Source organism: Hemibagrus wyckioides, linkage group LG10, assembly GCF_019097595.1.
Source record: "Hemibagrus wyckioides isolate EC202008001 linkage group LG10, SWU_Hwy_1.0, whole genome shotgun sequence".
Taxonomy (NCBI): domain Eukaryota; kingdom Metazoa; phylum Chordata; class Actinopteri; order Siluriformes; family Bagridae; genus Hemibagrus; species Hemibagrus wyckioides.
Genome location: NC_080719.1, coordinates 17,299,276 through 17,312,923, shown reverse-complemented (window position 1 = coordinate 17,312,923; position 13,648 = coordinate 17,299,276). Strand labels below are relative to the sequence as shown.

Here is a 13,648-nt window from a genome sequence, read left to right as displayed (position 1 = left end):
CACCTGTGAGATGACTCAATGGTTCCACTTCTGTCTCATTAGCAGTGCTATTGAATCTTCAAGCCTTGCAAATTCGTGCCCCAAAGCAGTTGAAAGAGTTTTCCTGTCTAACCCATTAGTTTGTAGATGAAATAACAACAAAGGTTACTACAAATTAGTCCTAATGACCAAGCAGTTATTGTTTTCCAGAAGTGCTTAATGAGACAGAATAGTTCCAGAATGGTGCTAATCGTGACTTCATGAGGTTCCAAAATAAAATGTTATACAGCTGTCTAAAATAGGCTACTGTTACAGCCGAGCAACATGACACTAGCATGCTCGGGTCTCAGGGAGGTAAGGATAGCAAGCACTCGGATGATGAGACCCCCTGGCTATTCATAGCTCTTTTGTTCAATTTTAAGGCCACTTGTCACAAGCTTGTGCTTCATTCCTGTCCGTACACAGTGCACTCCACAGCTGACGAGAAAGGATGTGGAAGAGAAAGAAAGAATGGTTGATCAAGCGTAAGTCTTCATTCTGCATTGCATCAGCGCTACATGTGGCTGTAGATATTGTGCCTACGGTGTTGTGCGTTAGTTGATGACGTTTTTTAACATTCAGATTTAAAAGCTTTTATTTGAGAACGTTGATGTGCGTGTGGGTGAAGGAAACCCAGAATTACAACTTGAGTTTGCATTTAAGGCGACCGTAATTATTTGGACAATGATCAGTTGTATGTCATGGTCTGAATAGTCTGTGAACAAGAGATATTACGGTATCCAGCAGATGTTGGTTTGGTGCAAGTTGTTGTCACTCAATAAGAGAATCACCGAATGGTTCAGAGACACAGATACTTTGTGGTAAATGTGTCAAATCTAAAATACCAAATCTGTAAATCTTGGAGAGAATAATGTTAAGATTTCAGACCTGGATCATTATATCATGTAAAACATTTCAAGTTTTATCACAGGCGTAGATTTGTGTATTTTGACATCATTATGTTTTAACAGATTCAAATACAGAGATCACTGTATTCTGGAGCGATACAGATTTTGGATATCTTGTTTTCCTGACCTCCTGAGAGGTCAGAGCCAAACATGTTTGCACACACAGCCACAGTCGAAGAGAGATTAGGTGTGAGTTGTTGTCTCTCGATAACAGAACCAATGAAATGTTGTGGTAAACGTGCCAGATCTAAATATATACTCTGGTAAAAGTTTTAGTTCATTACTTCAAATAGAAGATATATAAAAGACCTATTTTCAGTTATATCCTGATTTTAGTCACTGATTCAAATTCACCAAATAACCAAGGAATGTGAGGATAACATGGAGTCTAACTGACCACAGCTTACCCAATAAAATGTCAGCTATGATAATAACTGATGATACCAACTGTTTGTACTAGCTGATATTAAACACAATGCTTTGTTAAATACAGTGGACAGCTGTAGCGATGGTTAGATTACAGTGATGAGTGTTAGCTCTCATTCATACAGCAGCACCCGTTAAAGCTTAGATATGAAGTTGTGTGATGTGGTACAGATATATGATTATAGAGAACTGGTTGCGTGAAAATGTATTGGGCAGAAAAGAAAGATTGAAGAACTGCCAATTATCTCAATTAATAAAATATGGTCACATGTGCGTGTTCGAAAAAGAAGGTTCTTGGAGGACAGGGAAACAAATCTTTTCTGGCCTGAACCTTTCTCCACAGGAACGTTAGCCTGAAACATTTGTGATGTGATTAGTGTTAATGGTTGCTGTATTTTTATGAATCCTGTGCAAAGTTGGTCCTGCTAACACAGATACAAGGGCATTCATTTACATCTACAGCATTTGGCAGACACCCTTATCCAGAGTGACTCGCAGCGACTTCTCATTTTTTATACAACTGAGGGATAAGGGTTTCACAATCTTCAAATCATTAGTCCAACACCTTAACTGCTGAGCTACCACTTCCCCTATTCATGAGGAGAACAAAATATTCAACAATACTGATCATAAGGAATAAAGGTTTCCAGTATACAACACAGCTGTACATCGCAGTTATTCTGAATTTAGCTGAAAAGACCAAAGGAGTAAAGCTCTGCTGCATCATTCTCTTTAGGTGGAGATAGAGATAAAGAAGCAGGGGCTAATTTCTGCCAATGACAAAATTAGCAGCATTGTGGGTAGTTTAGGAAACTTACAAACTCAAAAGTTTAATATGAAGAGAGAGAGAGAGAGAGAGAGAGAGAGAGAGAGAGAGAGAGAGAGAGAGAGAATAAATCAAGCATTTAGCATTACTAAAGCAAATATAAGATTTTTCAGAACTATCTGACTGGCTGCTGAACTGAAGTAACTGACTCTCTTGCACTAACCCCCATTTAGAGTTCCTTTCACTTACTGAAAACAAGACTCAGGGCAAAAAGTCCCCAAAACAAAACAGGAAACCAAGAAAAAAAAAGGAGCTGGTCATGTCTATATTCTGCAGACTTGCAAAAGACCTGCAACAAACTGTAAACAAGTACACATGTGGTATAATTTTACTAGATGCTTTTGGCTCATGGGACATTAAATCAAAGAAGGCTGTAATTCCTATACATGTGACTGACCTCAAATTGAAAGATATTTTTAACCCACATTTTTATATATACAGTCTGAGCAGCAAAAGATCAGGAGAAATGCTATTACATACTATTGTGTTCATGCATGGCTGCTCTTGCTAACATTAATCATCTCTTTCAGCTCCCAAGGAGTACCCCTTGGAGACAAAGTACAGGCCTGTGCTTGAGGTATTCCCCTTCACAGAAAATACACCAAGCACTTTACATTGCAAAACAGGAGGAAAGTCCCATGCTGTGGTGGGTCTATGCAAAATAAAAAGTTTGCAGTGCAGTGCCAAGCAGCAGCATTGTTCTAGTCATCATGATATTGAGTGGATTACCACCTTTACTCCATCTGCAACCTTGACAGTAGCTCCCACAATAGTGCTGGATATAAAACATGTCGTAACAATAGCCAAAGCACTCCTGCAGCATGCAGTCTTGGCAGGCAAAATGAGGACCATAATACTCATGCTCTGAAATCTGTTATAAGCTCCTTTTACCATACCGTTTCTTTTTTAGAGCCTGATCCCTCCAGACCCCATGAGCAAGCTGAAACTGAAGAGGGGCTGTCCGAAAGAAGAGTTCCCAAGTCTGGATAGAAACTACACCTGCATGGCCCGTGTGCTCGATCTGCACATGTACACGCGCCAGTTCAACCGGGCCACTGAGAGTGGAGTCATTTTTGACGACATTATTCGCCCAGGCCTGGAGGACCCAGGTGAGATAGTCGTAGAATTAATTTTCTATTCTGACAATAGTGCCTTCTGTCATTCAAACCACAGGTTCATATTAAGGCACTTGTTTCTATAGTAACCACTCATTCACAGGGACTTGTACGAAGGATGCTCCACATAACCTGAAGGCTACAAATAAACCGATATTTAACTGTGTCGCTTGTTATCAATAAAATCTTTCTGTAAGATGCTTATTTAACACTTATAGAAGGAGTCTCCAGTGTTAGCGATTTGTAGGAGGCAGTAGGTTTTCCACCACAGGAAAGTCTTCAGGAGAGATGAATTCATAGCTTCTGATTTCTCTGTAACATGGAAAATTGTGTAGTTCATGAGATGAATCAGGTAAAGTAAGAACACAAGATTGTTTTGCAGACATCATGTAAAATATATATGTTCTTTGCATACCAGCATGTGTCAGCTCAGAACCACTCCACCGGACGACTGCATTTACCTACAAAGGGCTCTCAGTAGGCATCGGAAAAATCACACTTGCTGCTCTGTGTAAGATCAAAACACACTCATGGTGTGTAGGAAAGATGACTCATAACTATCTCAGCACCACTACGGTTCACATCACGTACCTCGTAATTACCAGATTGTTTTTGAAGAACATGTTCCAAAATGACTTTTCCCAGGTAGATGTGTTTTATAATATAGTCTTAGAAGAGAAATCAAGTGCTCTTTAGATGGTACATGATTCTGGCTTCTTTAGAAACCTTTAGTTCTACAATTTCACACAGAACCTTTAAAGTCTCCAGATGGAAACTTTATCTCGAAAATGAACCGACTATCCAAAGGGAAAAAAAGAAAGGAAAAAATGAGCAGAAACAAAAAAACAACCCAACTCAACCTGCCCTCCAGACTCATTAGATATCTTTATAAGATATATTCAGGTTACTCTAACCTCTCAGTAAGGGTAACGAACCAAAATCCCCCCTTTTTTTTATTAATCTGATGAAAGAATGAAATCCATAAGAATCGGATGCTACATGATACTAATCTCAAGCTGGCAGCACTGATTCTGCCATCCTCTTAGAAACAAAGCATGCTATGTGCAAGAACGTATCAAAGGCATGGTGCTTCACGTGCGATCGAGTGCTGTGCCGTGATGTTCGACTTACGCTCACAGCACAACATTTATCAGTGGATAGGATCTGAAATCATATACAATCTTTCATTTATCGGATCTGATACGGATTCCTCTTTACTGATCAGGGTCACAGTGGAGGCTAGAGCCTTTTAAGGTGGCTTAGTGGTTAGCATGGTCGCCTCACACCTCCAGTGTCCTGGGTTTGAGTCTTGCTCCCGCTCACTGTGTGTGTGGAGTTTGGATGTTCTTCCTGTGCTTGGTGGGTTTCCTCCCACAGTCCAAAGACATGCTTCTAGGCTGATTGGAGTCTCTAAATTGCCCGTAGTGTGTGATTGTGTGTGTGTGCCCTGCAATGGGTTGGCACTCTGTCCAGGGTGTATCCTGCCTTGATGCCCGATGACCCGAGGATAGATTGGATAAGTGGTACAGACAATGAAAAGAAAATTGTATGCTAATTGGGATGTCAAACTTTGAGCTTGATTATAAAGAAAACCACTGAAATCATGGTGGATGCAAGTTTATCTTATCTCTACAGGCACGTGACAAATTAAAGGAAAAAAAAAACTAGCTCTGTTGTCATTTCTATCCTGATGGGAGTGGTCTCTTAAAAGATGACTCCACCCCCATCCAAAGGGCATGAGGGCTGATTGAATGGTTTGATTAGCAGGAAAATTATCTAAATTATATGCTATGGTCTTTACATTCACCGCAGTCACTGGAGTTATTAGACAACTCTTTCAAACACTGGCATAAAAATGCTGGTGAAGTGAATATCTTTTGGTTTGGTTCTTTTAAAGTTAAAGAGACTTGTAGAATTGATGACATGAAGAACTGAAGCTATTCTGCTGTCTTGTAGTGGCCTGGTAGTTTACTTAGTCACTTTATGTAGTTTTGTCAAGTGTCTGCATAATACTCGCAAGGCTGGGATATCCTTAGCTTATATCCTGATACACTGCAGTCTAAACTGGTATTGGATGAGTGTGATCACTCAGCATTTCAAGTACCAAGGCACTCACAGTTCATTCAGTAGACTTCTCAGTGCTCTTAGTTGTGCCTGATGGCCTTAAGTAACTGTAAGTTGAACAGTTCCCTAACCTCCAACACATGAGGCTGAGTAAGCACATACATTCTACTGCATAAACTATGATAACCTTTGCAGATGAAACTGCATTATCTTGTCAATTTCTGTCTGTGACATAGGAACAAGCACAGGGCCCTTGTCTGTAGGCTGTTTAGCCGGCGACGCCCAATCCTACATTCTCTTCTGTGACTTTTTTGACCGCGTCATTGAAGCCTACCACAGCTACAGGGTGCTTGGTCACATTACACAAAGGAGTGATTTCAATTATGATAACCTCAAGGTGAGTGTTAGTTATATTACACTACTTGTTCCAGTATATGTTATCTTATACCACAGCGCTGTTGCATTTTCAAATCATAAGGTTTTTTGGGGTTTTTTTTTACAGCAGACACTCCCTGATTTATATCAATCTATTCATAGTGACTTTTATGGCAGACAATTCATGTGAACTGAGACTGTAATAATAAACTTGCCAATTCTCACCCACCAGCCAGCATTACTCAGTTATACACCCAAGGGTGATGACTAACACATGCTTCCTCTAAAACATGTGAAAGCGGCCAACCCCCCTTTTTCCCCAACTGCTGCTCCTGCAGCATCACAGGGCAGTGTAACACATCTAGAGGACAACTCTGTCTGCTCTATTCAACATACATGAGCTCACAGACACCCTAGATTGGCTAGTGTTATTATGCTCTCTTGACCACGCCACACAAACTTCTAACAATAGACAAATGATTTATTCTGGTGCCACTTTTTGGAAGTGCCCCAAATATTTTTTTTTAATTCGGTTTTACAAAACAAAACAGTTGCCAAAACAACATTAGTAAGAACTAAGAGTTATAGATACATTTTACACCGATCAGGCATAACATTATGAGAGGTGAAGTGAATAACACTGATGATCTCCTCATCATGGCACCTGTTAGTGGGTGGGATATATTAGGCAGCAAGTGAACATTTTGTCCTCAAAGTTGATGTGTTAGGAGCAGGAAAAATGGACAAGCGTAAGGATTTGAGAGAGTTTGACAAGGGCCAGATTGTGATGGCTAGACGACTGGATCAGAGCATGTCCAAAACTGCAGCTCTTGTGGGGTGTTCCCGGTCTGCTGTGGTCAGTATCTATCAAAAGTGGTCCAAGGAAGGAACAGTGGTGAACCAGTGACAGGGTCATGGGTGGTCAAGGCTCATTGATGCACCTGGGGAGTGAAGGCTGGCCCGTGTGATCCGGTCCAACAGACGAGCTACTGTTGCTCAAATTGCTGAAGAAGTTAATGCTGGTTCTGATAGAAAGGTGTCAGAATACACAGTGCATGACGGGTCAGAGCTGGTTTGGCAGAAAAGGGGGGACCAACACAATATTAGGCAGGTGGTCATAATGTTATGCCTAGTCAGTGTTTATAAGACAAAGAATAAAAAGAAGAAAAAAGAAGAAAAAGAGAGAAAAAAATAATTAAAATAAATAAGAATTAAAGTAAAATAAACCAAAAGACATACAAGTGTATCTGTAATAGATAAATAAATGACCAGACCATCACCCCCACTACACAAAACATGATATTAGCACTCTGCCAATCTGAGAAAGTCATGTTAGTCCAAGGAGCGTGAAAAATCTATCCTTTTAGCCAGCTGGAAAAAAGGGCTCCATATTTTCCCAAATGCATTAGGAGAACCTCTTAATGAATGTCTAATCTTGTTTGACAATTTGACCAAATGAATGAATGAATGAATGAATGAAACATTTCTAATCCTTTGAGAAAGAGAGGGAGGTTTCCAATTCATCAATATTAGTCTTCTGGCAAGTAGAATAGCAAGAGCTACATATATTTAACCAAAAGAAGCATACTAACTGATATGAAAGAGTCTCCAGCAACCAGAGTAGTATCTTCAGCAGTCATGGTTGTATCTTCATATCAGAGGACTTTTGTGCAAAATAGAAAAAGAGAAGCTTTTTTTTTGCAGAAGCATACTGCACAATAAAACAAACTATAAAAGTATGGCGCCTCATTTGATAATTAATAATAATAAAAAAATAATTGGTTAATTCTTTAATCAATTGCTTTAATCAGTACAAAAAGCATTCGCAGTGGGATATGAGTAATAAATCACGTCAGTGTTGTAAGGAAATGTTCACGTCACTGTGGTAACACATGACATCACCCCTTTGTTGATTATTTTCCCGTAACAGCATCCCATGGTGCTGCATTCCTCATGTACTTAGGAACATCATAGTCATATGATGGATATTCATGTGGAAATATGTATCTTATTAGTATGTCACTGGAGACCCTTTGAGTGAGTGTGTGTGTGTGTGTGTGTAGGGAGGTGATGACTTTGACCAAGCCTATGCTGTAAGCTGTGAAGTGAGCATTTCTCGCTGTATCGAGGACTTCAGCTTCCCCACACACTGCAGCCGAGGGGAGCGAAGACAACTCCACACACTGGCCACAAAAGGTGCTGCAACAGATTGGAAAAAAATAAATAAAAAAGTGTTAAATGAGTCAGCATAAAGCATGTAGAGCATGACAATCTCTTCTTTTAAAGAATTTTTTTTTAGAAAGTCATACTAGCAAATGCTTTACTGATTGGTTTTCCAGCTCTGGACCAACTTAGTGAAGAACTCCCTGGCAAGCTTTTCTCAATGGATGAGCTCAACCAAGAGACAGAAGATAAAGAGCTCATCCTGGATGCCCCGCCCATTACATTAATGAAGATTGGTGTGGCTCGTGATTGGCCTGATGCACGGGCATTGTGGTAAAACTCAGCAAACTCCAGTCATGGATCTATACTTTCCTGAATATTTAGAATGAATTAGAAATAAATTTACATTGCTTCATATTTATTAGACTAGCTAATATTAAAGGAGCAAACCATCCTCCAGAACTAAAGTTTAATACTGAATAATTTACACAACATTGTCTAGACTGGCAAGTCTCAAATCACTAGATGTTAACTGTTAACTAACTAACTAACTAACTAATAAATAAATAAATAATCAACAAAAACAGCAAATGTGTGAATATCGTTATGGCTCTTAATATTGGGACCTTACCAAATGAAATTCTACTGTAGGACTCGACAGTGATAACAATAACAGCTAAGCACATGGATACATTTTGTAATCTAAAACTCTTAAAGGTTCTTTAGTTTGTTCCTCTGGAGAACCCTTAAAAATTCCATGTTTCCATATGTCAGAATTCCAAGCAGCTGCAACACCATATGAGCATGGATGTGATGGACAGGTTTCAGAAACATTTCCAACCCAATTTTTTATACACACGTACCTAATGTACAGACCTTATCCATTCCATAAACCCCCTTTCCCTAGCCCAATCCTAACAATATACACTATTTGGTCAAATGTTCATGAATACTTGACCATCACACCCATATGGGCTTTGTGAATATCCCAGTGCAGATTTAGTGCCTCTTAGCATTTATAACAATTTCCACTCTTCTAGGAAGGGTTTCCCGTAGATTGTGGACTGTGGTAATGTATGTTCATTCAGCTACAATAGCAAGGCACTGATGTTGGTTGAGGAGGTCTGGCACAGCGTCACCATTCTACATTATTCTAAAGGTATTCATTAGGGTTGAGGTCAGGGTTCTGTGCAGTACACTCAACGTCTTTTACTCCAACCTGGGCAAATCATGCCTTTATGTAGTTTTCTTGGTGCACAGGTACACGGACATGCTTGTACAGGTTTGGGGCTTTTAGTTCCAGTGAAGGAAAAGTGTAAATCTACAGCAGTGTAAATCTAGACAGTGGATCAGGTGTCCACAAACATTTGACAATTAGAAATGTTTCTGTACATAGTTTTTAGATTCCATTCCGATTAGTTTCTATAAAACATGGCATTGTGTATTTGTAAATTCAGCCTCATCAGCTTACATCCCTCAGACAGCAACATTTTTCTAAATTAAAGTTTATACAATAGAGGTAATTAATATTACGACAGAATTGAAAGCGTATGGAGTGAAATTGTTGAATGGCTGATATGCTATGGGTCTGACACTGGTTCCAAATATCCCACCATGACAAGTCCTTTACTTCTAAGAATATACCATAGAAATCCTTGTTTTCTTCCTGTCTTCATGTCTGTATGCATCTTACCCTCTTACAGGATGAGTGAGAATGGGAGCCTGGCAGTTTGGGTGAACATGGAGGACCATCTGAAACTGGTGTCTTCAAGAAGTGATGCCAATCTTCAGGAGGCATTTGCATCCGTATGCATCAATCTAGTAAAGGTGAGACTTGGTTAAGACTACCTGTGCTTCCTCTGACAAGGTTTATTACACATGACACTGTGTTTTATGTCCATGTTTTTTTTTTTCAGTTGGAGGCAATATATAATAAACTCAGGCACCCGTTTATCTGGAAGCCTCACTTGGGCTGGGTGGTAAGCTCACCGGCAGAGGTGGGCACCGGTCTGAAGGCCATAGTCACCATCAGGCTGATACACCTGCCTGAGCACAAAAATCTGGACAAAATCCTGGACAGACTGAGACTTCGCATGGAGGCAGACAGTACGGAACTACATACAATCACCACTGACTTTTATTATTAGGAACATGTACACCTGCTCATTCGTTCAAGTATCACTTAGCAGCATTAAATGTTGATACAGGACTGTAGAATTTGGTTAACCATGAAAACAGCAGAATACATAGTGAGCCTTAGCCATGAACTGGTTTGAGTTACGGTTTACTGAACCACCTAGCACTGTTATATTCCTCGGTATATCTTTTTAAATTTCCCCTATACAAAGAAATTGTTTAATAAATAAGGTTGCTTCTTTTTGTCGTAACACCATGCATGTTATTTAAATGTAATGAAAACAAAAAATATAATAATACAGTTAATAGGATACACGCTCTCTCTCTCTACACAGACTCCGATGGATTGTACAAAATAAGCAATCAACAGACCATCGGACTCACAGAGGTGGAGTTTACGCAGCTCGTGGTCGATGGGGTTAAACTTCTCATCAGGATTGAGAAGAGACTGGAGGACAATGCGGGTATTGATGACCTGGTGCCTGCGCAGAAGTAGTGCCCACGATCCAGCTACAGGACGTTTTACAGAAGACGAGACGCGTTGTACACCGCAGTACCCCTGCTCACAAATCTATCCGTAGTTAAATCCCATAGTGCAATCCCACAGTGTACTGGAAATAAATGTTTGACTCATTTTCTTTTAATTTGACTGGAATTGGAGGTGCATTAAGGTATAATAATGCACTCATACAAATACATAATCGTTTCTATAGAGCAACCTCTTAAAACCTCAAGGATTTATGCCAGATGTAATCTAAAAATACTAATGATTACATTTTTTATTTAAGAATAAAAAAAACAAATATTGCATTTCTGTAAGGAAATATTCATTTAGTGCTTTGTTTCTTCTTCCTGTTAAGTTTTCCACTGTGTGTGTGTGGGGGGGTCTCACATATAGAGGGCTTTTACAGTATTTATGTGACGAGTGACATCACATTTTCGTCATATTAATTTCGAGAGAGAGAGAGAGAACTAGGGGAAGAAATGAGAATGATTGTATGTAATTTAACTTGTTTTGTGGATGTTTCATGATATTAAATGTAATTTAGCAGATACAATCCTTTGTTCTTTAATAAATAAACCACCACAACACCTTGTGGATTATTTCCCTGTAACAGCACACCTCACGTGACTGCTGTAAAAAAAAAAAAATCCTGAATGGAGATTTAGGAAATCAACTCTCGACAGCATTAAAAATGACCTACAATTATTACTGAATTGTAATAAATAATGAAAAAAAAAAAAAGGACACCAGACATTTTGGCTTGGGAATCTTATTTCAAGTAAGCTTTAATGTGCACCAGTGAGACTGAACCTTTATGACCCTACTGAGACTTTACTGAGAAATGTACAGTACTACACTGATTGGAGGGAGTGCGGGGGCAGTAGAGTGGTGAAATGACTAGAGGGGAAAAGGAGGAGGGGGGTGTGGGGGGGTGGGTGGTAGTTGCATTTTAAGTAAATCCGCTGTCTCTCCCAAAATCTTCAAGCATCTCCGTCCGCTAAGGCAGCATAATCAAGCATCTGCTCAGGAAATGTACCGTTACAACATAAAACACCACGCTCCTCAAGGATCAGCTTAATCAGATCACAGCTTAAACCTCTGAAAGATACTTTCAAACCGTTTTTAAATAGGCAAACTTGACAAACTCTCTTGAAATGTGTGCAGTCAGGGACCGTGTTTGTGTCAGAATTACAGTAATACAACAAAAAGCATTGCACATTTAACCCTCATTACCTCAGTACACAGGAACAAGAAGAAATGTTCCAGCACAAGTGGTCTTACACATCATCACCATCATCATCATCACTAATTACAAAAGGAAGAAATTAAAGTATTTTCAGAAACATCCTACTTCTTTCACACAAGGATGACACAAAGTTAAAGCAGCGTAGTAAATGTGGTGTAGAAACCGTAATAAATAAACAGAACATCTTCAGGGAGAATGAGATGAAATCAAATGGAACTCAAAGAAAAACCTTGTTTTATCCAAACCCTGTAACAACTCCTGTTCCTATTTGGGCTACATCTGCTACGACTACAGCATTATCCTCAAATCGATTTAAAAGCTAATATCCCTTTTTAGCATACACGGAATGGAAGAGTGTCAAAACTTGCTAACTAATAGGACAACTCTCAGGGCGTAAGAATTAAAAAAAGATCGCAGGTTAAAACAATTCGCCTTTGGAATGTGCGCGGCCTGTTTCATGAAACACTGTTGTTTAGTAACTCGTCACTGATCTGTGGGGGTTCTACATCCTGTCGAAAAGTGAAAAATGAAAATACAAAAAGAAGAATTAAAATGTCACATGGCAGAGGCAAAAACAAAAGATCTAAAATTGTACGAGGAAAGCAAAAGCTAAACAAAAACAGTAAGAGACATTTAACATAAATTTTTTGTGCAGAACTCAATACTATACAACACCTTCAGATACATAGGCTGAAAGAGTCTTGTATTATACAAGTCTATGAACAATTCAACAAAACATTCTGTATCTTAACTGTACATGTGGAAAAAGTAGCGTTAAAAGTCTCTGCTTTAGCCTACAAAGGTAGTTCTGTAAAGGAACACCGACCTGCTGACCCTGACACAGGTTTTCATTATTATTGCAAAGATGGTTATGCTAACCTTGTGTATATGTGGGACTTGAGAGAAAAGAAGGGGACTGGGGATACCAAGGATGCTCTTTTTTCCCCTCAATCTTATCTTTTTTTTTTTTTTTTTTTTTTTAAATCCACTGGTCAAACCATACAGCAGTAGCTTCAGAAAGCAGTAAACTCAAAATGGTGCCCAAACTAACTGGGAACGTAGACATCAACGTAGCAAGCTTCCATTTTGCAGTTTTTGGCCGAATCGCTCCGTGTGCCGGTCACAGCTTCAGCTCGTTGGCGATTTTGGATGCGATGTTCTTGAAGGCGATGGAGGTGCCCGAGATGCGCTTGAAGCGGACGCCGTTGAGAGAGAGGCGGGGCAGCTTGCATACTTCCATCTCCCATTGGACGAGGCTGTCCTGACGGGCGTCGCCGTGAACGCAGAACAGCAGGAAGCGCTCGCGCTGCTCGTAGTCACAATTGTTGGCGTCTAGCACTTTGCGGATTTCTCGCATCATGTCTCCGGGCTCCATAGACGACGTGGTCTTCATGCTCCACGTGAAGCGTAGGGATCGCGGCTTAGAGTCACGCCCATCGTCCCTGGGTTCACCTGAACCGCTTCTGAGGATGAAAACATCCAATGTCATCATATGAGCCACTATTCAAGTATCCCAAATAATAAATCACCATGAAGCGGCTTTATACCTCTGCACTGAAGTGTATTTCCTTTGCAAATCTGAGAGCAAATTAGGTTTACTGATGGTTTAAGTGCAACAGGAAGAGATGCACTGATGGGCTACTCAGCACACCTCTAAAAACCTTAACATTTTGTCATACACGTCTGTGATGCATATTGGGAACTAGCAAAATAAAAACATGAGTCTTGTACAGAAATGATCGTTTTTTTATTTATTTGGTGCAGCACTGCCTCCTACTAGACCAAAATATTTCTTAAAAAATATAAAGCTCACCCCGACCTCAAAGCAATGAAAAGAGATCTACACAGGCATCACTTTGCTGATGT

General features: G+C 39.8%; 2 protein-coding genes across 3 annotated transcripts in view; one reads left to right on the top strand and one right to left on the bottom strand.

Annotated features, from left to right (window-relative positions):
* The first annotated feature begins 31 nt into the window (after nt 1-31).
* On the top strand, nt 32-11,111 carry zgc:172076. Its single transcript, XM_058400853.1, has 9 exons — nt 32-503; nt 2,709-2,755; nt 3,089-3,287; nt 5,594-5,754; nt 7,796-7,928; nt 8,072-8,228; nt 9,599-9,722; nt 9,812-10,001; nt 10,367-11,111. The coding sequence occupies exons 1-9, from the start codon at nt 470-472 to the stop codon at nt 10,525-10,527; spliced, it is 1,206 nt and encodes a 401-aa protein (XP_058256836.1). The 5' UTR covers nt 32-469; the 3' UTR covers nt 10,528-11,111.
* A 1,624-nt stretch (nt 11,112-12,735) lies between these two features.
* Nucleotides 12,736-13,648, bottom strand: part of mark1 (MAP/microtubule affinity-regulating kinase 1) — a 49,645-nt gene continuing 48,732 nt past the window's right edge. The window contains exon 18 of one of the 2 annotated variants that reach the window (XM_058400851.1): nt 12,736-13,242. In XM_058400851.1, coding sequence (XP_058256834.1) covers nt 12,903-13,242 — 340 coding nt within the window. In that variant the 3' untranslated portion in view covers nt 12,736-12,902. Of the gene's footprint in view, nt 13,246-13,648 lie in introns of both variants that reach the window. The other variant, XM_058400850.1, reaches the window with a different exon arrangement.